Source organism: Homalodisca vitripennis, chromosome 4, assembly GCF_021130785.1.
Source record: "Homalodisca vitripennis isolate AUS2020 chromosome 4, UT_GWSS_2.1, whole genome shotgun sequence".
NCBI classification, from domain to species: Eukaryota; Metazoa; Arthropoda; class Insecta; order Hemiptera; family Cicadellidae; genus Homalodisca; species Homalodisca vitripennis.
In genome coordinates, this window is record NC_060210.1 from 28,440,012 (window position 1) to 28,467,328 (window position 27,317).

The 27,317-nt window shown below is 32.8% G+C and overlaps 1 protein-coding gene across 3 annotated transcripts; it reads right to left on the reverse strand.

Moving 5' to 3' along the window:
- Positions 1 to 2,634: 2,634 nt before the first annotated feature.
- On the reverse strand, positions 2,635 to 26,372 carry LOC124359079 (protein TFG-like). 3 transcript variants are annotated; one of them, XM_046811503.1, is made up of 8 exons: positions 26,128 to 26,371; positions 20,588 to 20,701; positions 17,621 to 17,762; positions 15,926 to 16,159; positions 12,980 to 13,081; positions 12,770 to 12,862; positions 9,064 to 9,392; positions 2,635 to 4,335 (listed from the first exon to the last, which is right to left on the reverse strand). In XM_046811503.1, the coding sequence occupies exons 2-8, from the start codon at positions 20,684 to 20,686 to the stop codon at positions 4,222 to 4,224; spliced, it is 1,113 nt and encodes a 370-aa protein (XP_046667459.1). In that variant the 5' UTR covers positions 20,687 to 20,701; positions 26,128 to 26,371; the 3' UTR covers positions 2,635 to 4,221. The 3 variants fall into 3 exon arrangements, with proteins under 3 accessions (XP_046667459.1, XP_046667460.1, XP_046667461.1); XM_046811504.1 differs by lacking the exon at positions 12,980 to 13,081; XM_046811505.1 differs by lacking the exons at positions 12,770 to 12,862; positions 12,980 to 13,081 and having other exon boundaries at positions 26,128 to 26,372.
- Positions 26,373 to 27,317: the final 945 nt, after the last annotated feature.

Here is a 27,317-nt window from a genome sequence, read left to right on the forward strand (position 1 = left end):
ATATATGAATAATTAATCATACAGCCCATTTTGGTTTTTGTTTTATATAAATATTTGTTATATACTAACATTCACTCTTATACATCTTAGTACAATTAATTATAATGGGATTACGATCTGCTTGAATATATGAGTAATAAATTTACTATTTTCAGTTTTAAAAAACATGTTCATTTTTATTTAGCCATGTTCTACGTTTTAATGTTGAGTTACCAGTTTTGACGTGTAGCATTGTATACCTATGTAAAAATAATATAAAAACTAATACATTACTCATTTTAGCAAAAAGTTAATGCACCTAATAATACATAGGTACTTTGGTACTATAGGGAGGCCACTCTGTACCTATTTACTGCATATTACTAAACTAGATAAGTAGATTTAGGTTAGGTTTTCATAAATATGTTACTAGAAGTATCAATGTTAGTTATTTTTTTCCAACGTCAGGTCACGTTGGACGATTTGAAATGTGATCAAGGCCGGTAAAGTGCGGATTAGAAATGCACCTGACCATCAGTGCCGGCTTTGGTGACCATCTCGCATTTCTGGCAAAAAAAGAATAACATTCATCGAGATAGTATCCAAATTGAAGCTCAAACCATGTGTGCACTCGTAAAGGTTAACTTTAACTTTTTATATTTATAATACGGTATTACCTACCTACTTATATCGCGTAATAATCAGTAGTAGATAAGACAGAGTGGCCTCCATATAATACCAAAGTACCAATATGCATTGCTATGAAATATTATTAATTATGATGTCCTAGATAATTGCTGGACTGTTCATAATGTCTTCTACAAACAGTTGAACGTCGAACCACTGGCATTCATGTTCCAATATTCGTAATTTAGACATAATCAAAATTTATTGATAATTCTCGTACATTTAACATATGTACAGTGCTTTTTTAAATATATTCTTATTATTTCAGTAAGTTCCCTAATTTATGATAACATTTCAAGGCGGCCGACTCTTTTGTATTTATATTTTGGATAGTAGTCTTAATAGTAACATATGAAATACATTGATAACTGCAAAATTAGAAATACAATTAATTAATAATACTAAACAAAGTAACAATCGTATTAAAATATTACAAACATTAGATTTATTAACTAATCAAAATAGTCTATTAGACCAAAATAAAACAAGAACAAAACAGTAGGATTAATAACAATAAGCAAACAAATTGTTCCAATTAGAGAAAAGATAGTCTAATTATAACTATTTATTGTAATTACAAATTAAATACATAATGTTATTTTATTCAAAACAAGTATATTATTCATAGTCTAGCATGCACAATGTTTTTAGAAATGCATGAAAAGTTATTGACAGGGAGCATTCCTCCCGCTACTCCACTCGTGAGCTATGTACAGTATGTACTACGTCACCTCTGAAAGCTGCATTTAGTAGTGGTGGCGATTATTTTCAGATGCATCCGTCCATTTCTGCACGAATCGTTTACATCATAATTTATAGGGAAAACTTTTTAATATCTTCCATTCCACCGTGTCTGAGAAACAAGCACACCTGTATTCAAGCGGAATTGAGACGCGGGAACCGGCAACAGACGCAAAAAGACCCTGAGTCCAAGACTACTGCACACGCTCGTTGCGCGTATTGATGGTAAACACTGAAATCGGCCACTCCATGTAAAATACACACTATCTTTTTTCTAATATTATTTGTAATGTTTATAAAAACAATCGACCATGAATATTTTATAACTGTAAAATTATGAAAGACCCGTGTATTTTATAATTAAGATTGAGATGAAAACCAGTTATACTGATTTTTTTCACAAATATCTCAAAAACAATTTAACACAAAAACCACTCAATATTACATGAAAGAGAACACAATTGTATACAAGATAGGTACTATTCATATTGGTCATATAATTAATTATCCTAGTACTTGTGGAGGAAACTGCCCTATATATGTAAATTCCTTGAACATGATTATCATAGCCACACACAACACCTAAGAAACGTTACAGAAACGTTAATTTCTTTTGTTTCACGCCTCTACTAAACAATGAGTAGGCTGGGATGTCTATAAGACTTATCATGTAACCATAACCGTGCCACTGCCCCATGGTAGCTCTGACCCACCACTCCACACCAACAGGTATCCTCTCTAGTAAATTGACCTATCGATCAACCCTTTTACCCCAATATCTTGATATTTGTGATGTGCCACTTCTGGTAGCTTGAATATTTGGGCATTATGGCTACGCATCCCAGTGTGCGTAATTTCTACTTTGAGATCATACCTTTTTAAGTTAGTTAAGGCACAGTAAATGGATGAGGTATTTGTCAGTAATAAGTAGGTGATAGATGTAGTCTCTCCATGTCAAGCAATGCCAGTATTAATCTCCTTTTTACTGTCATTTTCATCCTACAGGTCATGATGATCATAGTTGATGTATTTTAGATAGTTCTATTTGGTACCAGTAGGAAAAGTGTATTCGTCCCTTCATCAAGCAACAAAGTTATAATCCATAACAGCTATGACAACAATATAGTTAATTTTTTTTATAATTAGTAAATTTCTTAAAACTGGCTGAAACATAAGCAGTTGTACAGTGAACCACAGGTGGGAGGTTAATATAAAACAACATACAAGTTTCAATTGGATACTATTTTATTACAATACTTATTGGAACATGAGAAAATACATAGTTTAAATTTAGTTGTATCCATCAAAACTCAAGAGACACACTCAAGATCCATCACATAAAATATACATTGTGCACTTTTCAAGGCAAGAAGAGGTTTTTAGTATAAAAAAATGTTCAATAAAGACCTGTGATTGTTGAACAGTTTTCTAATTTTTATGCATTTTTAATACTAAAATCATGAAAACTGCCCTAGTAAAGTAACGTATATACAGAATAGCTTATACTGCACATTAATAATATTTTTACAATTTATTGATGTTCAAAATTATTCTTTACATGTCAACAAACCTGAATGTTGTATACTCTAAGCTAAAATTTTATAACATTGACTTTTTCTTTACTTAATTTTAAATAAGGTATTAAAGTAAATAAAGATACAATTGAGTAATTATCCATCCCACTATCTCAATATATTGATCATAATTTGTTATTAGAAATCTTTACTTTATGTATACAATAACATAACAATACTTCTAATTCAAGGCAAAAATTAATTTAACATAAGTTGCAACTTTAATAAATTTTTCATACAATAACCTGATCACTAAATTTCACCCTCTATCCTGCTTATATAACATGAACTAATTTGTTACATTTATCTAAAGTATAATAAATAATATTGAGTTTGTTATTACATAATACAAAGTTGATTCATCAAACAATTTCTTGTATTTATTTTATAATATAGTGATCAATTTTATTTTGATTAACTAATTAACCTAATCTGTGAATTCATTTTTTAAGAAATACTAAACTGATTATTGAACTACTATTTGAAATCTCAAGCTGGCACTCAGAGTATATCAGGTCTCAATATTGCTTCCATACTGGCAACGCCATCCATTACTTCTCATTGCAGACACTTGAAATTCAAAAAAAGATCTCATTGATTAAATTAAAGTCTGAAGCAAAACAATTTAATGTCTACACAGTCCACAGCATGATCTCCTTTCAAGTCATCAGATAACATTCTAGTACATAAAGCATAATTGTAAATTAGTTATTAATTTTTAATAATTTGTTTATTAAATAAATTATACTATCTTTTTAAATTTTGTTATAGTTTAATGTATTTTTAAAATTGTATTCAAAGCTATGATTTTAACGCAAGACTTATTTTCACAAACGAGTTATGGCTAAAATGGATGCAATAGGGGGAAAAATACTTAAAAGTAGTGACAACACCAAAGGATTATCTAGAAAACCCTGATCATTTGGCTATAACCACTGTACTTTTATACAATCAGTCATTGGTAATTACTGGTTGTTTAATTTAATATTAAGTGTTTTGTTGTACATAACAACTCTACAAAATATATGGAAGTGGTAAGAAAGGAATACCAGTAGAAATTAAAAAGACTGCCAGTGTGAGAGTTAAGTAGAGTTCTATTCATAACATGTAAGTGCTCACATCATAATGAATAACTAAAAATATCGTCTTCCCTTGAAATCTTTCGCCTTAAAATACTCAACTGATACTTCAAATCTGATGGAATTAAACACTCTCTCTTGGAATGAAGATCCACTAAGATCTAAAGTTTGAGCCTCCAGACTTGCTGTAAGGGTTGGTGGGGGTAGGGGAGGGTTGGGCAGAGAAGCGAGAACCCATGGCGGCGGCAGCGGCTGCTTGTTGTGAGGCTTGATATCTGCAAGCAAAGAAACAATTAGTATTATGTGAGTATTACTGATTTTGTGTTGCCTGAAGATGAAATCGTTCATTTGGAAAGGCTTCGCACTAAATACAAATTTACATTTGAAAAGTTTTATTTGCCTTTTTTCACAACAGATTTTAGCAATCACCTCCAACACCTCTTACTTCACACACGATACAAAAACCTTGAAATATTAAATACCACATTTCGGGTTTTCAGGTCTCTACAGATGTTTTCCACCATCTCTGAACTAGATCTAAAGGTTTAACCTCTTCAAACAACATAAACCTATCTAACAAAAGTACACGAGTGTGAGTGTGACCACCGTAAAGTTCTCAACTAGATAGACACCAATTTTTATCTATAAGAGTTAATACGTTTATTATTATTAAATATATTTCTCACTTAATACATAATACCATAAAAAGACTTAGGCCTGTTTCTATTCCTAAGAATCATCATTTACGCCTATATTCATTGCTGTCCTTATCTCCTGATTCAGGAACAGCAGCTTCAATTTCATGTAATCATAAATGTTGGAACTCTTTTTGAATAAAGTCCATTTAGAGAGAGAGAGAGAGATAATCTTTATTATACAATCATCAAGATTGAACATGGCGTCAAAGCAAAAAGAGCATGTTAAAAGAAAAAAGAAAAAGAAAAACGGTAACAAAATATCAAGTCACAATCGGAAATTTGGCCAGTCCATAAACTCCTCAACGCTGTAGAAAGGGCGGAGCAGCAGCCACTCACACAGCTTCCTTTTAAACAACTTAGGGCTGGTCCTCTTGACCTCCTCCGGCAGCAAGTTGAAGAGTCTGGATCCGGCATAGGTGGGCTTCCGCTGGAATCTGGTGGTACGGTGAACGGGGAAGATTGAAGTCCTGAGCGTTCCTCGTATTGTAGGAGTGGGTGTCCACATTCCGCTGCAGCTTCGCGGAGACAGCCAGGGAAATAACCTCCAGCAGGTAGATGTTGACTACTGTCAAGATTTTCAGATCTCTGAAGGGTTTTCTGCAGCTCTCTCTCCATCCAATATCGGCCATTATTCTAACTGCCTTCTTCTGAATTGTGATAACTCGCATGAGGTTGGTATGTGCGGCAGCTCCCCAAAGCACAATTCCATAGCGCAGGTGGCTCTCAAAAATGGAACTGTAAGTGGTTCTGACAGCATCAGAGGTGCTGATGTGCATCACTCTCCTGATAGCATATATTGCACTGCTTAGTTTCTTGCACAGGGCATCCAGATGTTCCACCCAGGACAATATGGTGTCAATAACCACCCCCAAATGTTTAGCGGCCTCAACGCACTCAATATTGGGAAATTCTGACACCTCCTCTCTCCTTGCTCCAAAATTGAGTTGTTTGGTCTTAGATTCGTTGAAGACCAGGTCGTTCATGCAACAGTACTCCACAGCCAAGTTTAGCGCAATGTAGGATTGGACCTCCAGATCTTCTGTGTCTCTACTGGCTGTTATAAGGACCGTGTCGTCTGCATACATTATCGTGTTGCAGGAAGGCCCCGTGTACGCAGGGAAATCAGCTGTGAAGAGAACAAACAGCACCGGCCCAAAACCGATCCCTGAGGGACACCTCTATTCATTGACAGTTTGTCAGATCTAGTGGTAACAGATTTCCCGTTGACGGTCTGCGTGATGTCGACCATTTGATCTCGTCCACTCAAGTAACTGTCAAACCAAGAGAGCGCAATACCTTCAAAACCAAGAGCACTGAGTTTTTGTTAGTATTAGGCCGTGACTGAGGCAATCGAAGGCCTTGCTCAGATCCAGGAATATGCCCATGACTGTTTTCCCTTCTTCAAGTCTGTCTAGCAGATACTCAAAAACAGAGACGATCGCTGTGGAGGTAGATTTTTTCCCAGTAAAACCATGTTGTTCCTCGATGGTAATGCCATTTCTATCCAGGTGATCGTTTATCCTGTACAAGACCACCCTCTCCATTAACTTTGAAAATGTAGACACCAATGAAATGGGTCTATAGTTTCCCAGTTCATATGTGCTTCCTGACTTATGAAGAGGAATAACTTTGGCTGTCTTCATTTTTTGTGGCATATTTAAAAGTCACTATCAGAATCTTCTGACAATTTCACTGTCTCTAAAATACTTGTTTCAGCCATAACTGTAGAACATAAAATAATTTTGTTTAGCCTAATTCAGATAAACAAACAAACAAGCATAACACGTCTGTGTATGTTGTGCACTCACTGTAGATGATTAACCACTCACACTCTTAACTCTGCATCTAACACTAATCACCACATATTTATCATAACATAAAAACAAACTAAAATCGAAGCAATCGATCCAAATATGACCGGAACAATTGAATACCTGGCCAGTTGACTAACAAGACAGCGTCATCTGCTCTCACCTGGATTGCGACTAAGCTGAGGCATCACGTAGGTTTTTATGATATATACAGATTTTGCTTTAGTATTGTTCCAGTGCTAGAAATCGATAGCTCAATTAATCCTAAATAATGGACATATGCGATTCAAATTATTAATAGCCTACTGGCAATTACTTAGAAAATGTACTTGTTTCAATCGAGTGTCTCTGAGCATACTGGGTACGTTTAGACTTGTGAAAGGGTTTATTTGGAAAAAACTGTTAGTTAAAAGAAGTATTGATAACTTCAATACAGTGATTGAAATGTGAATTGGAGTCAGAGTTTCATAGTCAAATCTTTTCCAAATATTTTGTTTTATTACTTGATGTTACATATCTACTGTTCAATAAGTTAGGACCATATCAACCATCACACATTGACTATATAGTATTTTAGTGAAAATGTATTATATAACTAAAAGCTAGTCTATAACACCAATTTTATTGTCAAGTAAAAATGTCTTTATTTACTCAGCACAAACAATATTCATAAATAGTGTAAAATATTAAATACAAATAATTGCATGTAAACAATCATAATTGTTATAGTCCACTTAAAATTACTCAAAAACTCATGAAAAAAGTAATAAGGGTTATTTAACAGAAAAGATTTCAGTGTCTTTTAAAATTTATTCTGGTCCGGTTCATTTTAATCGTTATAGGTAGTATTTTCCAAAACTTTGTTCCCATACATTGTTTATTTTTTTACTGAAAAAAGAAAGCCTGAGCTTTTTATGTTAAATCATATCTATATCTTGTATTATAGGAATGTATTTCAGAGCACACACTAAATTTGTTTGGATTTGTTTATTTGGAAGCATATATTTAGAAACTCAAATTAAAACATATATAAAACAACAAGAAATAGTAAGGATGTAGAGAAACTAATTTAAAATTAAAAATTATAATACTTTAAAGGCAAATAACATGAAAATATAAACCTATAATAAAGGAGTTACGATACGACAAACAAATATGATATAAACATACACAAAGGTATTAAAATACAGTATCTAGATAGAAGCTTACCAATACCAATTGAATAAAATTTCTACCACCTATCCACGTAACGGATTGTGGCAGTTTCCAAGGGTAAGGTGTGACACCACTCCATTGTCTTATTTGTTTGATATTGACACAAGAAATCCATGTTCCATCACCAGTGACAATGTGGTATTAAAAAATTCTTCATTATCTTCATGGTACCAGATAAGAAACTTTACTTGTCCCATTCTCGTTTTGAGTTCATCAATTAAGACTCTAGGTAACTATCGGGCTCAAAATTTACAATATTAAAGTTTTTGATTCAAAATTTCATTCACTACATTTGTGAATGTGAACCTTTGATTTTTCTTAACACATTGAACCCTAGGCCTATAACAATGGATTTACTCAGTGTACTGGCCGTTTTATATGATTTTTAAAAATGTTGAAAATTATGAAGACATTTTTTAAACATAAAATATTATATATCAAGTTAAAGAGGAGAACATTCACTTTTAGAAAATATGCCTGTTTATGACAAAATAATTATTTGAAAAAAATTATGAGGTAAACAAAATTATGGAAAAAAATTAAATATGAAAAATTGTAACATTGTATAAACATTTTATTTTACAACCATCTAATGTTATATAAATGTGTTTTTGATATAAAACTAGCATAAAAGAAAGAAATTATTCATGTTGGTACTAATAGAAGGCCTATCATAATCATACTCAGCATTACTCACGGCTTCATCATTAGGCCTAACCTCAAAATCTGGGTCAGGATCATTGTCGTTGAGAAACTCACCCTCCGATCCAGAATCATAAATTTGGTCCAAGATTTTTTCAAACTAAATCACAGATGATTTAGTTTGAATACTTAATACTTCATATTCATTACAAATAGGATCATTTTTCTCCAAACTTTACTTATTACTGAGAACATTAGTTTGTTCTACATGAAATAATAAGCACATTTGAAACTGTATAATGTTTTTTCCATACACAGAACACAAATTCAAGATGAATTTCTACAGATTGCATTACGTTTATCAAAGGAAATCTAATGACGTTATGTATTAAACAATTGGCAGGAGATTTGAAAGCGGCGGCCATTTGGAACACTAATTCAGAGGGCTTTGAATGGCATAGCAACATTCACTACGGCAATCCCAGATGCATACTGAACACGGCTACACAGCATAACTCATATCGCACCGCTACTCCCATCCGTTCAGTAATCAGATACTTCTGCAACTTACTTCTCGAACAACCTTCACAAAAGAGAATTAACTATTAACAGTAATAAACACACAGAATAAACTCACCCTGCAGGAGTGAACTGTGGATACACGTAGCCTTGCTGTGGCACACCCATCATCTGCTGTGCAGCCACACCATACTGCTGTGGTGTCACAAAACCCGGCCACCTGCTGTTGAGGAGGCAGACCCATCTGTGCTGCAGCCAGAGTCATGGCCTGGTGTTGCTGAGCAGCCGCTGCCTGCTGTGCTGCAGCATGCTGTTGTGCTGCCGCCATCGCCTGCTGCTGAGCTATCAGTGCACGCTGAGCTTCTGTTTGCGCCTGCAGCACCTGCTGATCGGCCTTGTTTAGGTTCTCCTTAGTATCCTTCTCCTTCATCTCAGTCTCATTTTTTTCTATGAATAATATACAGAACATATGAAGAAATACATTAAATATTCAGTTGGTAAATGTGATAAGTATATAAAGTTTAAAATTGTAATGATACATAACAAATTTTAAAGCGGATTTTCAATTCAGTTGAAATTTATAATAAGTAATAATGATATTTAATTTTTGAACAAGGGATTAATATTAGATCAAATATAATAGAACACAAACCATACAAAACTAAGTTTATTTTTCCTAACATATTAAGAAATATTTTATAGTTCTTGATTCACTAATTATATTAGTATCCATCCAACAATGAATAAGTTTATTCTTATAATAAGGTTATTCTCTCATAATCTATTTCAACATGTTTAAACCCTTTTTTTCCATCTTTTCAACTTCCTGTTCTTTATTTCTGTGTGTATTAATACTTCCCCCACCTGATGAAGAGGATAGATTCCAATCGTCGACACGTTTTGTTATACCTTGTGTAACATACTAAGATGGCAAATTTCCAAAATCCTGTTATCCTTTCAAACCTACCATCGTTAATAACAAACTTTAAACAAAGAAAATGCTTTTAGCAGCCTGTGCTACAAATACAGCATACTTAAAAAAAGCAAAGAACTGTCCAGTGATCGCTGTAATATAAGACTAAATCACGGTGTTGCTCACTGCAAAGCCGTAACACTAACAGGGTTGGTGATAATAACGATACACTAATTAAAATATAACTTAATTTGCTATTTCATATTTGATACATTTCTAATAGTTATGTACTTATGTATAATTATAATGAAAACATTTTTAGTATGTTACGATCATGAGAATTGGTGCAGTTTACCAGCTTAACTGTTGAAATACATCATTCAACAACAAAATCTCAATTGGCCTGCTATACAGACTACGTGGATAAAATCAAATCTCCTGCAAGCTCAAATGACACACTAAATTTTAGTCCTTATAGATTTTGGTTGGATTGTTTATATTCTTAAGTCTTACATAATTTGTCTTATTTAAAGCTGCAATTATAATATGGTGTGTGGTGTTTCTATATTACCTAAGAGTAGTGTGATGATTCAAGCAAAAACCTGATACCTCCGGTAAAATTTAAATACAGGGTTCCTCTACAAAAAAATACCAGGATTTTGAAAGGCTTTTACTTAAAAACTATTCAATATAACTAAATGATTTAAACATCAAATTGAAGTTGAAATAACTAATTTTTGTTTTCTGTGAAGCATGGGAAGAAATGTTGACTTGGACATGTGCAGAACAGCTGCATGGTGGCAGTTGCTAGTACAATGTTAACAGCACAACAGAAGGCACAGTGTGGTCTGTGGTACATAGAATTGAAATCGATTGTTAGTGTGCAGCGTCGGTTTCGAGGTTAAAATTCACAATATGATAAAGCAATTTGTCGTTGATTTAACCAGCTTTCTGACACAGGTAGTGTGTTGAAAGGACATATTTAACTGGCATTTTCATATGCATTAAGTCTCAAGATTTTATGAATAACACTGTGGACTGTCGATTTGGGTGTGTTTAACTGAAGACTTCCTCAGACAATAGATTTTTATTGGACCTCTGATGCTAGATTTTTTAATGTCTTCCATTTTGACATCAAATGTTTTTGGCAAGAATGTTAACTGTTAAACTGGTTAAACCAGCGATAAATTGCTTTATCATCTAGCACATTTTGACCTCAATATGTAACTCGATACTGATGCTGCATACTATCAATCAATTTCAATCACAGAAATCACTGTATCTTCTATTGCACCATAAACATAATACTCGTGACTGATGCCACCCATGCGTGTAAGTTACAATAGCGGACTGCCACTGCACAGCTGTTCTTTGTTCCCATGCTACAAGGAAAACAAAACTTAGTTATTTCAACTTTAATTTGTCGTTTAAATAGTTTATAAGTTATCTTGAATAGTTTTTAACTAACGTTCATTTAAAATCCCGACATTCTTTATTGGAGACTGTGGACTCTTTCCCCAAGCTGTGCGATTAGATAAGCAAGCTTTACACATTTTATATTGCCTAATGAGAAAAAATGCTCAAGAGTTGTGGGAACATAACACTGTTTATTGGTCTACAGAACACATAGTCAATGAAACTCATTTTAAAAAGTATAAGTATCTTTAAAGTCAAAATAAAAATTTCACGAGTAACAGTTTTTTAAGAAATCTTGTACTCCTAAATCTTTAGCCACTAAATAAGTAATTCCTCAAAGCGTAAAAATTGTTTATCACTGACAAGACGAAACTCATGATACAACTTACAAATGCATGAACATTGCCCTGATGCAGACTGAACTGAAACATAGTCTGATCTACCCTAGGCTTCACAAATACAAAACTGTTAAAACAGAAAGGTAGTAATTGTTAAGTTTTATTCACATGAATTTGAAGCAAACACTACAGGGGCTTAGAAATGTGAAGTAGTATTTTTTCGTTAGACTACAATATTAATACAAATTATTATTCACTGAAAATGAAGTAATTGCTTCAAAATCAATGTAATCAAGGAAGTACTAATTTTCATTCACTTCACCATTCATTTCATTGTCTATGTAACAAGATGCTAATATAACGTAATCCCAGTCTATGGCTAACAATACTGCTATCCTTTCAAATGCATACTGAACTCAAAATAAAACAAAATATAAATTTTAAAATGTTAAAAACGAACACAATGGACGACGTAATGCAGATTGTCCGCCAATAAACACAGAAGATTAACAGCACTGCGCAAACATAAATTTACCAAAGTACAATAATTTATTATTTAATGAAGGTGTTGAAAATGTAAAGAAAGGCAAATGCATGTTTTAGCGATGGGTAATATGTATACTGTCAATTAACTAATAATTATGATACAGTGGATCTGCGCAGATTCGAATTCTGAATCCCATTGATCGATTCTCGAATCCGAATCTCTGTCGAAAATTCGATGCATTTGAGATTTAGGAATCGGCTTAATGACCATCAAAAAACCTTTTGCATAATGGTTGGTATGTTTTATAGTTAGCTACAACTAATTATTTGGTAAATACGATTTAATAAAGTAATGTTTGAACATACTGCCATACGACAAACCAGCTCTAACTTTAATTAACCTAATTGTCGATTTTTAATCCAAAGATTTATGTTGCAGTTACATGTATCCAGTTTCACATCATTTCCTAAAATTGTGGATTATTTGTGGTCATATCCTCTTTAATTACCCAGTATTAATTGTAATTCAGAGTTAAATGACTTTGGAATGAACCAAGTTTTACAGCGTAGATAAAATAATGCTTGTAACCAATTACATTTTGTGTTTATTTTGAACCAGGTATGATAAGAATTGCATACATGTATACATAAAATGTCATATGCATCAATACCTTTTTCTTCTTCACACATCTCTTTCTTTTCATCTTTCTGTAATGGGTCAAACTCTTTAGAACTGTGTCGTCCATCCTTGTCCCGCTCATTCCCTAAAAATAACAATTTTTAGCAAAAATAAATTGTGGCCTTATTTTAAAGATGATTTATTTTATAATCTTATCAGATCAGAAGCGGTTACCACTGATATCCTACAGGAACTGACTAACCTCTCTGCCAAGGGGGGCGGTTCGAGTTCCACTTATGTCTCTTGGAACTGCTCCTCCCCCTCTCCCGGTCATAATCGCGGTCGCGATCATCACGCCCTCTTTCTGAGAACAAAAGAAACCTTTAAGTTATCGCTGAACTATACACTGAGTGCATAATTTAATGTAGTATGCTCTTTTTTTGTTTTCCAAAATGACAGAATATGTCATAAAGTGAAATAGTAAAGTTTAGACCGCAGGAGAGGGGGTTAGAACAGACAGACACGTGTGCAGCAGTTGTTTTCACTCATTAACCTGGCAATCCGATTATGTCAATACCACGAAATAAGTCGATTATCCGCACATCGATTTTAAGTCCGAAGTATATTAAATCTAGGATCTAACTATCAGCACCTTATCTATCATGCCTTTTATAGTAAAAAGACTGCTTATAATTGTTAACACAGTACACTTTCCTGATCTGAAAATACATGAGAATCAAAACATAGACATTGCTACCATTAACCACTTAACAGCTTTAGCAGAGTTTATTCGTCGCTAACTTATGACTAAAAAAGACTCGCTGACTAGTTAGTTAATCCTTAGTGCATCAATAACCCGTTTGTTTTCAAGGATTCAACTAGCGGGAAAACAACAAAATAATTAACAAACCTCAGTTCACTATTTTGCCACTAGATGGTGTAGGCAACTGATTGGCTTACATTCAGATGTGTAGTTTGCTGTAAACATAACATGTGGCGAGCACTGCATCAACAGTGCAGTAATTGCAATGAGGCTTGTACACAGCTCCTTGCTTCAAGGTTTCCTATACTGAAAAAACTACTAAAACCATTATTCACAAACAATTGTGTTTATGTGTGGAAAATGGTTGTATATTAATTTTCATTAATTAAAAAAAAATTATGTCAAATTCAAACAAAAACAATCAAAAAGTGTTTATTTTTTGCAAAATGTATGTAAAAAAATTATTTTTTTTTTAGTTAAAACTTAACAATAAATTAAAGTACATTATTGTTAATTTTTGTCATTTTAACCCATTAAGGGGTTAACAATGATACTTTCATAAATAAATCATAACCTTTGGAGCCATTTTGGCAATCAAACCTGATCTGTGTTATGTTTTACCATTCATTAGTTTTAGAAAGTCACCATCACTAATGCTTTTGTTAGCACAGTGATTTTCATAAATCCAAGTTTATACTGAATTTTTTCCTTTATAAAACACTCATTTCATGTCATATTTGTGTTTGTTTCAATTTACAAACTCCAGCCATACTACGAATTAAGAAACTGATATATCACAGAACATATTCTTGTTTTATCTACAGGCTACCAGTGTGACCAGCAATACTCAGAAACGAAATCAGTACTGCTCATATCATTTATCACATCTACTATCATTAGTTTTCACCTATGTCACCACTGACTTTTAGAGATTGCATATAGTTAACTAAGTGATAAATAGAAAACTACTATTTTCTTCAAATTTAAATATTTAGTAAATAACAACATTAAACATTGCTTTGTTTGTATATTTTGTAATATCTCAACATAATTACTATGAGAATATTATTTACAGAATGTTCATGAAAATTATAAGAATTTTATCATTTATATTAAAACTGTAAATTCTAAATATAAATTCTTTAACAATGTTAATGTATAATTATTGTGAGTCTCAAACCCTAGTATTTTGTATTTAATGCCAATTATTATCCTGTACAGTACCATGTTTAAGGAATCAGCAGGAACAATGATTAGACTAGTGATGACTACATTGAATACTGATAAACTTATGAATTTTATAGTTGTGATGATTTCAGAATTCATGGTAATGTATAATTTTCTGATTCTCCTTTTAGTAATCGGTCTCATTACAACTTTTTGTATAAAAACTACTAATTTTTTATTATTGAACTTTAGCCTATCACTTGTGAGACTGGAAAAATTTAATTTCTGTCCGTCTACCCACATAATATTTAAAAAACGAACTGACCCGAATTATGCATGGAGCTTCATTTCTATAAGAGAAACTCTGACTTTGATTATGGTATATATCATTCCGTATACGTATATATCAGTATACTTATAAGAGATTTTAACATGTGATTTATTCATTGAGTAACACATGTAGTCTGATTATTCCATCACATCTAATATCAATTTGTGGTAAATTGGTGTATAGACTTTTATTACTTAATCACTGATATAGAACGCAATTTAATGAACAAAAATGTGAATGTTTTAAAAGGCAAGATATCTCGAGAAAGATTTGATCTGATGACTTTAAATTTTGCAACAAACTTAATTTTTACATAGACAAGAATGAGTTCTATGATGTTGCATCCCCAGCCATGGATTTTGGCTGAGGGTCGTTGAAGCCTGTCAGTCAGTAGGCTGACCAAATTTATCTTTTTTTCTCTTGGGATGTAAACATTTCTTTGCTATGTAATTGTCTGCGGTTATCTGTCAGCAATAAAATTAGCTATAGACTTGAAATTTTTCATTGAACTGAAGCAAATCCTGTTACACTACACATGGTGTTGCAAATACCTATCTTGTACTTTACAGAATCATTACTTTATATGCCACATAACTAAATAATTAACCAAATTAATTCTTAAAATTAACTAAAGAGTATGAGAGAAGAAGAAATATTTCTTATTAATATTTAAATAAGAAATGTTTTATCTCAATATGACTTAATAAATGCGCATCTATAAATTATACCTTATTAAATCCCTCTTATTTTGCAAGATAGTTTTCCGAGTTGTCCCTTTCCATATCCCACTCAAAAGTAGAAAATATTTCACGTTTTTTTTCTGTTCTCTTTATAAGAAGTCTAATTGCGTTAGCATTGATTGTATAAACTGAATGAAATCCATGAACTTTATTCACTATAGATAAAAAATTTACTTCAACATGTGTAATTGGTCTAGCTAGACTCACTGTCAGCAGTAGAGCTGGAGACTTCTGGGTCCCGGGAGTCAATGAGGTCCAGCAGGTGGTTCACTTGATCCCGGATCCTCCTCAGCTCTTTCTGCACTTGTCGTACCTCTAACGCCTGATACAGGCGACTAACATTCTCCGGATTGTTGATGAACAATGTCAGCTTGAGTACACGACTATATTGCACCGCATACGAGAGGTCTGAACTATCAAATATTGTAATGAGATCTCCGTCTGAAACACCAACCATTTCATGTCATTTTTTTATTTTACTTAGTAGTTTTGAAATCATAAAGTTAAAAGTAGATAAGTAATATTACTTTATAATTTCATTGTCCCTGGTAAATAGATTTTTTTGTAATACAGATAATTTAGCCTAAGGACTTGAGTGCTACAAGTAAAACATAAACAACTATTACAATTAGTAGGAAAACTATTTAGCCAATTGAGGAATATAAGACTATTTTTATCCCCCTAAGTACAAACTTAAAACAATTATGTTTCGACAAAAAATTTATTTTTAAAGCCAATACAAATCTACCATCTGAATGTATGACTGGAGCAACATATCGTCAAGTATAAAAAATGTAAGTCTAAATAAAAAATCAATAAATTCAATTTAAAAATAATTGAAGTATTCATGAAATAGTTAACTCAAAATAAACCTATCAGGCTTTCAGTGTAATCATTATTAAACATGCTTAAATATTATTAGACAATTTGAAGTTTGACATAAAACTTGTTTCTATGATATTCTATAACATTATATATTTTAACAATCTAAACCTTTAAAGCGCCATATAGTTGCTGCCTAACTTTCAATTAGCGTTCATTAATTATCAAAAAATTTAAACTACATTTTCTCAACACTTACATTTTCTTTTTCAATGTAAAACACTTGTACCGACAGGAAGGCGCCCTTTGGGTAGGCCAAAGATAAGATGGTGCGATCAAGTGGTCAAAGATGTGACCCGGTGTGGAGGGTCTGTGGATCTGGCGGAAGACAGGGTGGCGTGGAAGAGGCTCATAGACGAGGCAAAGAATCGACTGAGATTTGTTACGCCCCGGCAGTAGTAGTAGTAGTAGTAGTAGTATGTAAAACACTTGTTATTCACTTATTTGTCCACAGATCTTCAATTCCCGGTCCAGCAGTACCGTACGAATATACACGTTTGTAGCATTGAGACAAACTACTACCGTCTGTGAAAGAAAAACCAGTCTAGCATCTATCGAAAAGCACAGAGGCGATCATGTGATATGCAACACATCTCTTAACTACTGAAACATACTACTCGCACACTCTAGTGGACCAACTCAGAACTTCCATCACCAAACAAGGCATAAAACTGTTTTGCACGTATACACACTTACCACGTTTAGAGCTGTAAGCTCCCGCACTTATATGTCCTTATCAAGTTACAAGGGTTAAGATGTTGTTTAATAACAATTTAGTATCAATTAATGCATCCAAAATTACTTAGTAGCCAGCTCTAGAGCTAAAAACAATCAGGTTTTTAATCCATAATCTTTATCTGAAATAACATTTTACAACATTAAAACTGTTAAAATTTCCCTCAATGCCACCCCCACTGCAATTAAAACTACCTTTGGGTTAGGCAAGTGATGTGGGACTTAAACAATAATTTTATATCCGTAATACAGTACTACTTATGTTACACTACAGAGTATACATACCTTCATCTTTATATTTAATAGTGATGTCATCAGTACTGGATAGTTTCCCTCTAAACACTCTTTGCATCATCAATACCAACTCATCATAAGTAATTGACTCATTATGAATGGGTATTCGTCGTACATCATCTCCTAGTTGAACCTGCATTAAACATGAAATAAGTTTAAGCAAACAATTTCAAAAAATTTTCTAAATTTAATTTAAACTTTATAAGTACATATGTTTACGGTTTTATAAAGTTTAAAATTGCTACATTGTAAAGCTTCTGCAACTGTACTAGTCTTAGTCTTCTATGTAGATACAAGGTGTGATCAAAAAGTTCCAAGAATGAATTTTTATACATTTATTCATACAACATACAGGTTATTCGAATTTGTCTCCTTCAAAGTACTCCCCTTGGGAAGCTACACACTTTTCCCACCGGTGTTTCCACTGATCAAAGGCCCCAGAAAACTCTTCTTTTGTAAAGGTGTTTTAGCAGCTCCGTCGTTTTTTCTTTAATTTTGTCAACTGTTTGAAATCTTCATCCTTTCAGGGGTCTCTTGAGCTTCGGGAAGAGAAAAAAGTCTGCTGGAGCCAGGTCAAGTGAGTAGGGGGGCTGAGGAATGACAGTCATTGTGTTTTTTACACAAAAGTCACGGATAACTAATGCAGAGTGAACAGGAGCATTGTCATGGTGAAGGACCCAATCACTACATTGCCACAGCTCAGGTCTCTTTCTTCTCACAGCATTACACAATTTTCTGAGGGTTTCAAGATAAACAAAACGATTAATTGTTTGACCTTGTGGAAGGAATTCATAGTAGATGACATCTTTACAGTCAAAGAAAACCGTAAGCATGACCTTCACATTTGATTTGACTTGACGTGCTTTCTTGGGTCATGGAGAGCCTTTTGATGTCCATTGTGATGATTGGGCTTTTGTTCCCACATCGTAACCAAAAATCCATGTCTCGTCTCCCGTAATGACATGATCCAAGAAGCTTTCGTCGTCATTTGCCTTTTGAAGAAGTTCCTCAGAAACATGAATTCAGTGTTGTTTTTCGTCTTCAGTCAACAGTTTTAGCACAAACTTTGCTGCAACACGACGCATTTGAAGTTTTTCAGTTAACATTTCCTGACATGACCCAAATGAAATGTTACACTCTTCTGCCATTTCACGGATTGTTAGTCGACGGTCTGATCGTACGAGAGCGTTCACTTTAGCAACATTGTCATCATTGATTGACGTTAAAGGGCGTCTGGAACGATCATCGTCGTCTGTGGATGTTCGGCCATCTTTAAACCTCTTGAACCACTGATGGCAGCATGATCGGCTTAGACATTCTTCACCAAAATCCTCTTGTAACATCAAAAAGGTTTCAGAAAACGTTTTGTTCAGTTTGACACAAAACTTCACACAAACACGTTGCTCTTCTTTCATATTCATTTTCATTAAACAAAAAAATAGCCTAACTCTATAAAACTAATCTCAAACAAACTGTGCTAATGTTACTTTCAGTGATGTTATGATTGATCTGCAAACACAGCTGTGTTACTGTTGAGTCAGGGAATACAATGCTGTCAACCGCATCGCTGTGAGACATTGCATTCCCATAGTATATAAAAAGTCCTGGAACTTTTTGATCACACCTCGTATATTAATATGAGTCGCAGAGAGCAGATGGTGTATCACCGAATCAGCCATAAGGTCGAAACTCATAAAACTTAGTCTACGAACTAAGAGCCAATTTGCAACATAAGATATCAAAAAGGTTAAAAATATCAAACAATAAGTTTTTTTACAGACAAATTTTTGAAGTTAAATATTAAAAAAAGTTAAACCAGCGTCACCCAACCAAAACTCAATTTGGAAAAGGTGAGTTTCTTTTTATCTATTAAGTGTCAATGATATAAGTATTATTCATGTGTCTGATTGGTTATTTAACTGAATCCAGCTGAGAAAAATACCTGAGAAAAAAATCTACTATAATGACCTGATATTATTAGTTATAGATTTGTTACAGCTACCTTGTGAAAGAGAGAGGGGTGTCTAATACAGAGTAAACACACTGTAACCTAGCATGAAAAGTTACAACAAAATCTTTGGACACCATAGTTGATATTTAATTGTAAGCCAATCACAGACAACTTGAACTAATACAACAAATAGTAGACTGAGTATGTTTGTACATGACCTCCACTCCAATATTGTTGGAAATAACATTTAACTTGTATATAGAAGATGAGTATATACTGAGGATAGAGTATATTGGAGATATTGTAGCAAGATACTCTGAAATCTTTTGGATAATGAGTAGGATGGCAGATGCTTTGTACCTGCAGCCGCTGCTGCCTCTACAAGAGCTTTATACTGAGTAATACAAGAGATATTCCTAATTACATCAAGAGAATGGCCAAGAACAATGACAACTTAACTGATATAAAACTTAATAATATATTTCTGAGCAGCAATCACCTATCACAATCAAATATAATCCTCTTATACTCACCTTTGACCTTTCTGGACAGAAATCTTATTGTTTATCTCATCCAGAATCGTAATTTTATTACCCAGATAAAATTCTGTTGTTAATATAGTTCATATAAACTCAACACTGTCATGAACTGTGAAAATAGGGGAACCAGATGCTATGTCTGCTTCATTTATCATGTAAGAACAGAAACGGACCTGTGCTCTAAGGTTCAATCTCACAAAAACTTTGAGGTAAGTCTTTTATTTGCTTTGGCTGGTCATATCAAACTTTTATTTTTAATCAAATAGATGACTAAATAATAATGCAATAGGGACTACTATAATGCAATAAGAACAAAACACATTAACTATATATTCTTCTAGTAAATGTATTATAATTTCCAGTTATAATTTTTAATAAAGTCATCTACCAAATCAATAATAAAGAATAGATGGCCAACATTTAGAAATATCTCTTGCAAACTAATTATTAGTTAAATATTACACTTACCTTGATTATTAATTTTCCAGACAAATCAAGCTGTTGAAATGCTTGTTCGTTTATTTTTGGGAATGTGTTTGCACCATAGCTTGTAACCGAGTTGTTCATTTTCAATTGCTTTTCCCTGAAAAACAAAATAATATGTGGAGATGGTCTGACACAATAATGGTAATCTGATGTAAAACTGATACTAATGGTAGTAGTAGATTACTTAGACCGAACTCTAAATCAGGAAATTAGAAAATAAAATGTAAAGTAACTTATATTAACTCTTTAACTAGCTACACACCATTCTTAGTTTTTTAATTGCCTTCTTATTAACTGGATTACTACAAGACGCATATGTGAAATGGTGTATTGCTGTATGAATAAATACATTGGCAGTGTATAACTGACACTCTAAGGAGTGTAGACACAGTCATGATAATGTAATTAAACGGATACATGTTAGGCTATACAAAAGATTAAGCTAAATAATCTGATTAATGGGGTGGTAATCTAAATATGGTAGGAATGTGTCATATTCTTTGATCAAAGGTTTTTTTCACAATGAAATGTACCATTGTTCGAAGATTCAAGAAATAAGTAACACATGTTTTGAGATGTACAATTTGATCTCTTCCTCAGATGGACACCTTACATATAGTCTAACTACAATTTGTTAAAATAAATAAATCATAACAGAGCATTGTGAAACTCATGTAAGGAATCACAAAACTTGAGTGCCAACTCCATACATATTATTTCTAAATCATGCACTTAAAAAACCAAGATTAAGAATTAAAACTGAACTAAAAATTAGCCTACAAGTCACAACGTCTGCACCAATGACCAGAAATAAAACACCAGTTATCCTAAGTTGTTAGAGGATAGTGTTAAGTTTGTCATGTAATTATGTGTTGTTTTCAATTCAGGAAACTAATAGAATTATCCCGCTAGAAAACCCATTAGGTTTTGGAAGTCATATCTGAAATTAGAAAGTCATAGTTACATCAACTTTTCTCATAAATTAATGACAGTCCACAATCATCCTCCTCAATTTAAGAAAATAAGATTTAAGGGGGTGAACATGCCAAATATCAAAGTTGTGGAACATTAAAGGTGAAAAACTGTTCTTGAAAGATAGTTAGGAAGTCATGCTTCTAAGGTGAATTTTCAATATTCGTTTGCTACATCAAGTTGTGCTTTCTAACAAGTAGTAAAGGTCAGAGGCACATGTGTCAGTCCGAAATAAACATGTATCCCTACAGGGTCATTGTAATAAACAATAATGTTGTTCTTTTGAGAAAAGATCGCGCAACAGCTGATGACGGTGATGACAAACACCCTACGACATTGATTCATAGGAAGCTACTTATTAAAGCCTACAACCTTAGTTCGATTGTTATTATCAAATGCTTTACCTAACTTCAATATTATATATTAATCATACACAAAAGAGTTATAATACATTAACCATTTTGGTGCCAGAGATGAAAAAAATCCATGTTGAAAACGGGCAGGCTTATTGTTTTTATGACTGTGAACAGTGCCAGAGGTTTTTGGACGAAAACGCAATGTTTTGGAAAAATATACACCTACATGTTATATATGAAGGGGGGTTGCCTGAAAAGCCAAGAAACTTAACTTACTATTCTTTCCATGTCAGGATGGCAAATAAAGTGAGCAAGCTCCTTGGTAGCTATGATACTTTATTTTTACTCGTTATCAAATTACAAACACAAATCAAACACCTTTAACTTTACTTTACTTTAATATTTTGCATTACTTTTTAAAGGTGAAATGAGATAAGTGAATTATATGTCAATCAACAGATATGACTTACCGCCCAGCAGGCTCAGTACTGTGATGCCTAACATTATGGAAAAACAGAACAATTAATTGTCTCCTAAACATCGAGTGATAACAAAAGACATATGTAGAGTACCCTACAAAAGTCTGAAGAGATGGTGAGAGAGCTGTCCGGAGCCTATGTACTCCAGATGAGACTGAAGCCCCCACCGATGGCTTCAGCTCCCGACCTTAGATTTCCAGGTTTTCTATTAGTTAGTATTGTTGGCTACCAAGGCCTTTGTGGGACAAACCCAAGTTCCTGCCCATCCTTATGGTCGCCATATGGCTGACCTTAAAAAGTTATTTGTTTGCCACATGTGGTTAGCCTACATACTTTTTAATATATAAATCTAATTTAGAATCGTGTTTGCTTAAAAAAACTAGTAATTTTTTGTTCAGAATATACAAAGCCTAGCATGTTGTTTTCATATTAAATTCGGCCAAATAGTACAATAACCTACTCCAAACTAGCCAGGGTGTTTCTCTTACAAATTTTGGCAAATGCCTATATTACTTTCTTACCAAGACCAGAAGTCTAGCTTGACCATAAACAACACATAATTTATTTTTGATTACAAGAAGCTGATTTATGATTTTTATGAAGGTAAATAAATCTTACATCACACAATTATGTAAAGTCCTGATATTTTATTAATTTTTTAAAATTACTTCACACAGTAATGTTTGCATGAAAACAAAAAAAAAGGTTTGAGGTAAAATAACTTTAATACTTTTATGATAAGAAGCATTTTTAAATCTAAAATCAAGTGTAACAATCGAATGTTATACAAAATTCAACAACATTAAAAAAATAGTAAGTGCTAGAGGTGTTTTTTATTTGTTTTTCTTTTTGTAAACATGGACAGTTTTAGAAAAAATTACCTAAAATATATTTTTCATCATAAAAAGTAAAACTGTTTAATGTTAGTAATGATACATAAACTGTACATAAGAAAATATATAGATAACAGTCAGACATTATTTTAATTTTTAAATTTAAAAATCACTTTAGACGGACATTTATATGGAAACCAAAATCCAGTTTGAAGTCAAATAACTGTATAAGAAAATGTCTTTTAAGTTTTAATGCTTTCATGATAAAGAGCAATCAAAAATAATCTAAACTCATGTGTAACTAATATTATACGTTAAAGAAAATTGTAACAAAATTAGTCAGGGGCCAACGGTATTTTTTTATTCAAACGGAGGATTTAAAAGAATTTAACTACAATTTAATTTAAATTATGTGCAATAAAACATTACTTACTAATACAATTTAACTATAAACACAATCTTACCTATTTCAGGCAATTTAGTTGTATGGCCAAGTTCACAATGTGGTTTTGATAAAAAAAAACAAAATCACTTACATTTTACAATAATAAACTCTCTTTTTTCTTCAACTTAGGGAAAGCTTATTTGCAATTGTGCTATGTCAGACATTAAGAATGCAGACCTTCTCACAAATTAACTTACACACAAAAATGTGAGTGTTTAGTGATTTTGTCACTAAGCACACATAACACTTATACATCTTTTCTCTTGGTAGTCGTTTAACTACAAAGGGATTTGGCTGTTACTGACCTCCTGAAGTCCCTCATCTTGGGCCTCCAATGGCAGGTTTAACAATGAATAATTTAACTTTCAAAATTGCAGATTAGCAGTAAATCGCCAAAACAGGCAGGCCTACCTTCTTTAATTATTATTGACACAAAACTTATTGTTTATTGTTATTGTGGTTATTGTTTATAATAATTTGCTTTATACGACTGGACGCAGAAATAAAAAAGCTTCAGTTTAATGTAACTCCCATAATTTTAACTCTATTAGTTACTTGGTGGTTAATTTTCAAACTCGGGTATATATTCTTTTTGATCCGAGTAGGCCTAGGCAGTTGTTTTCCAACCAGACAGTTTGTTGACCGGCGACAACAATGCCTATCTAATATTATATAGCCTATATATGAAATTAAATATGATTAGAAAATATATGATCTTAGTAGCATTGAAAAAAAATATTTGTATCGCCGGAAACTGATTTTCAAAATTATATATTATACTTTTCATGGTTAGTAGTTCTTCTCGCTTTCGTCACAATTTTGCAAGAACTTTTCTCAACAGCATCGCATTTTCTCTGCACGTTTCGCAAAATGGGAAAAATGTTATTGCAGCTTAAACCCTGGGTTATTATAACTTAATTCATATAGTGTACAAAGTATTAAATAACATTGAAGTTGGATAATATATAGAATCGTTCAATAATAATAAAGAAAGTGAACAATTTTTTTATGTTCTAGAACTTTGTTATTTCTCATTTCCACCCCATCAAACCTTATATTTTTTTTGTTCGGTAATTCTAAGCAATATATGGGTCAACCTCGATTTTTCTCATATTAAAATATAATGTTCCAATAGTCAATTAGAAAAGGAAATGACTAGAATTTCTTGCCGGAAAGCAGTTATAGGGAGCAGGCAACTCATATTACATTATAATGTTCCAATAGTCAATTAGAAAAGGAAATGACTAGAATTTCTTGCTGGAAAGCAGTTATAGGGAGCAGGCAACCGCGAGAATTACCTATTAGTGATCAGGGGCACTGACGTGATCTGGGCTTCAAATTTGGAACTACTCGAGTTAATTTTTTTCTAAAAGAGCAAGCAGCGCAAAGCGCTGCGCAGCGGGCAAGCATCGTGCGTGATATTCGTCTATACTGAATTGATTCAGGCCAAAGGAATGACACAGATTACTTTACCAGATTTTTACGGAGATTTTGTATTGGGCGGATTATATTGGTTTACTTTGCTTTCCAGCATGTAATTATGTGTTTAAAATTGTTTTACATACATTACCTACATTATATTGTAATATGTAATAACAATTTATCAAAAATTTTTAATAAAAAAAAGGATCACGCACGATGCCTGCCCGCTGCGCAGCGCTTCGCGCTGCTTGCTCTTTTAGAAAAAAAAATTAACTCGAGTAGTTCCAAATTTGAAGCTCAGATCACGTCAGTGCCCCTGATCACTAATAGGTAACTCTAAGCAATATATGACTGTCTGGCAGTTGCCTGCTCCCTATAACTGCTTTCCGGCAAGAAATTCTAGTCATTTCCTTCTCTAATTGACTATTGGAACAATATATTGTAATATGAGAAAAATCGAGGTTGACCCATATATTGCTTAGAATTACCTTTTGTTCTATAGGACGATTCCAATAAGTTAATAACGCAAAACTCATATTTTTCCGCTACAGCCGTTAATATGATAATTACCCATTTTTGTTTTTAAAATTGTAGGAGATTCTTATTGTCACAGTAATTTATTACAACTCATTGCGTACAAAATTTAAATATCAAAGTTGGATCATTTATCGAACTATTCCGTAAAAACAACTGAATAATGAGTGTAGGCCATTAGTCTTCCCCTTCTCTCCTGGATCCTCTAGACATTGTGATAAAATGCTTTATTCAATATAATCTGAAGGTAATAAACCCAATACAGACCTAGATCTAGTGTATTATAAAGGTTTAACTTACAATCAGATCATGATATTTTACCTAAGATCAATTTATTAGACATACATATTTCTTCTCAATAGCTGAATATAATGAACTAAAGTAAACAAAACTAGTATAAGCATAACGTAATAAACACTTAAGGTTACAGATTTAGATACTTCAAAAGAGGCATAGCCAGAGGCATAGCCTAAGTACTTACCAATTCAGTTTCTTAGTGTAAAGGGTAAAATAAACCTAAACCTAACAATGATTTTAAACTTCGAAATATATTGTATTTACATTTATTATTTCCACGAGTAAGCTTGATAAGCAACTACAACGTATTAATTAATTAACCCTAGACTTCATTTTCTCCTCCAACATAACAAACTAAGATCAACGTAAACCTAGATTGGAAATTGTAAAATCTCGGAAGGAACAGAAAGTCACGGAACACCACAGTCTGAGACTAAGCTACATATCTACTTGTAACTTGTCATTGATGCCCGAAAAAACTTATTACATCCAATGAAGGCTCTTAGGGCCCAAGAAGCCGAATAACTATTTACCGAATTATTACTTTTTTATGAAAATTAATTAATGTTTCCAAATTAAATATTAAAATGCTTTTAAGATCTCATTTGTCTCAACTTAAGAACTATTTACATACATTTAAATATATTAAATGTCTGAACAACATGTAATGGCAGAGCAGGTGATGTATTTGCAAGAAATACACAATTCATCCATAACCCGTGTGTTTATGTTTGACATGTATTTATGCCCTTAGTTCAAATTGACAATGGCCTCTCTCAAGACTATGAATAAAAGTATTATCTTCACTTCGCAACTAGTGATTACGTTCTTTTTAGTAAAAACGAATTAAAATCATAATAAATAAAAAAAAATTATGGTTGCCTGTAAAGTCGGTTTTACGGGCGAAGATTTTACGTGACAACGTCTTTTTCTCGGTAGAATATTTATTGATGTGAATATTATTAAATTGCACAATAGGAACAAGGAATTAAATGAAAATAAGAATTGCACAAATTTTAACTATAGAAATATATTTTGTTTACTAAAACATTGTACATAATTTGAAATTAATTAAAATTTGTTATTGTAAATGGTAAAGTTGAATAAAACATTTACTAAAATTGGAATTTGAAATTCTTGCTAAACACAGTTAAATTCTAACTCCGCGCGTGGTGATTGGTCGGTTTAGTTCGTTTGTTTGGTCGCACTGTTATGACAGGTTAGAGGTTATAATTTGTTATTTTAAATGTTTGACTAGCAATACGCGCTGTTTCTTCTCAATCGACTGAATTACGATTGATTGCAGAGTGATTTAAACTAATAATTTACTTAACACTATCAACATTTGTCAATAGTATGACATAACCTATAAAC

What these genes read in the sequence shown, in the direction of transcription:
- LOC124359079 (XM_046811503.1), bottom strand. Translation starts at nt 20,686, where the DNA reads ATGAACAACTCGGTTACAAGCTATGGTGCAAACACATTCCCAAAAATA. An exon ending in CTCCAGCTCTACTGCTGACA is followed by an intron (nt 13,082 to 15,925) that starts GTGAGTCTAGCT and finishes TTTTGTTCTCAG; the next exon opens with AAAGAGGGCGTGATGATCGC. An exon ending in GATGTGTGAAGAAGAAAAAG is followed by an intron (nt 9,393 to 12,769) that starts GTATTGATGCAT and finishes TATTATTCATAG; the next exon opens with AAAAAAATGAGACTGAGATG.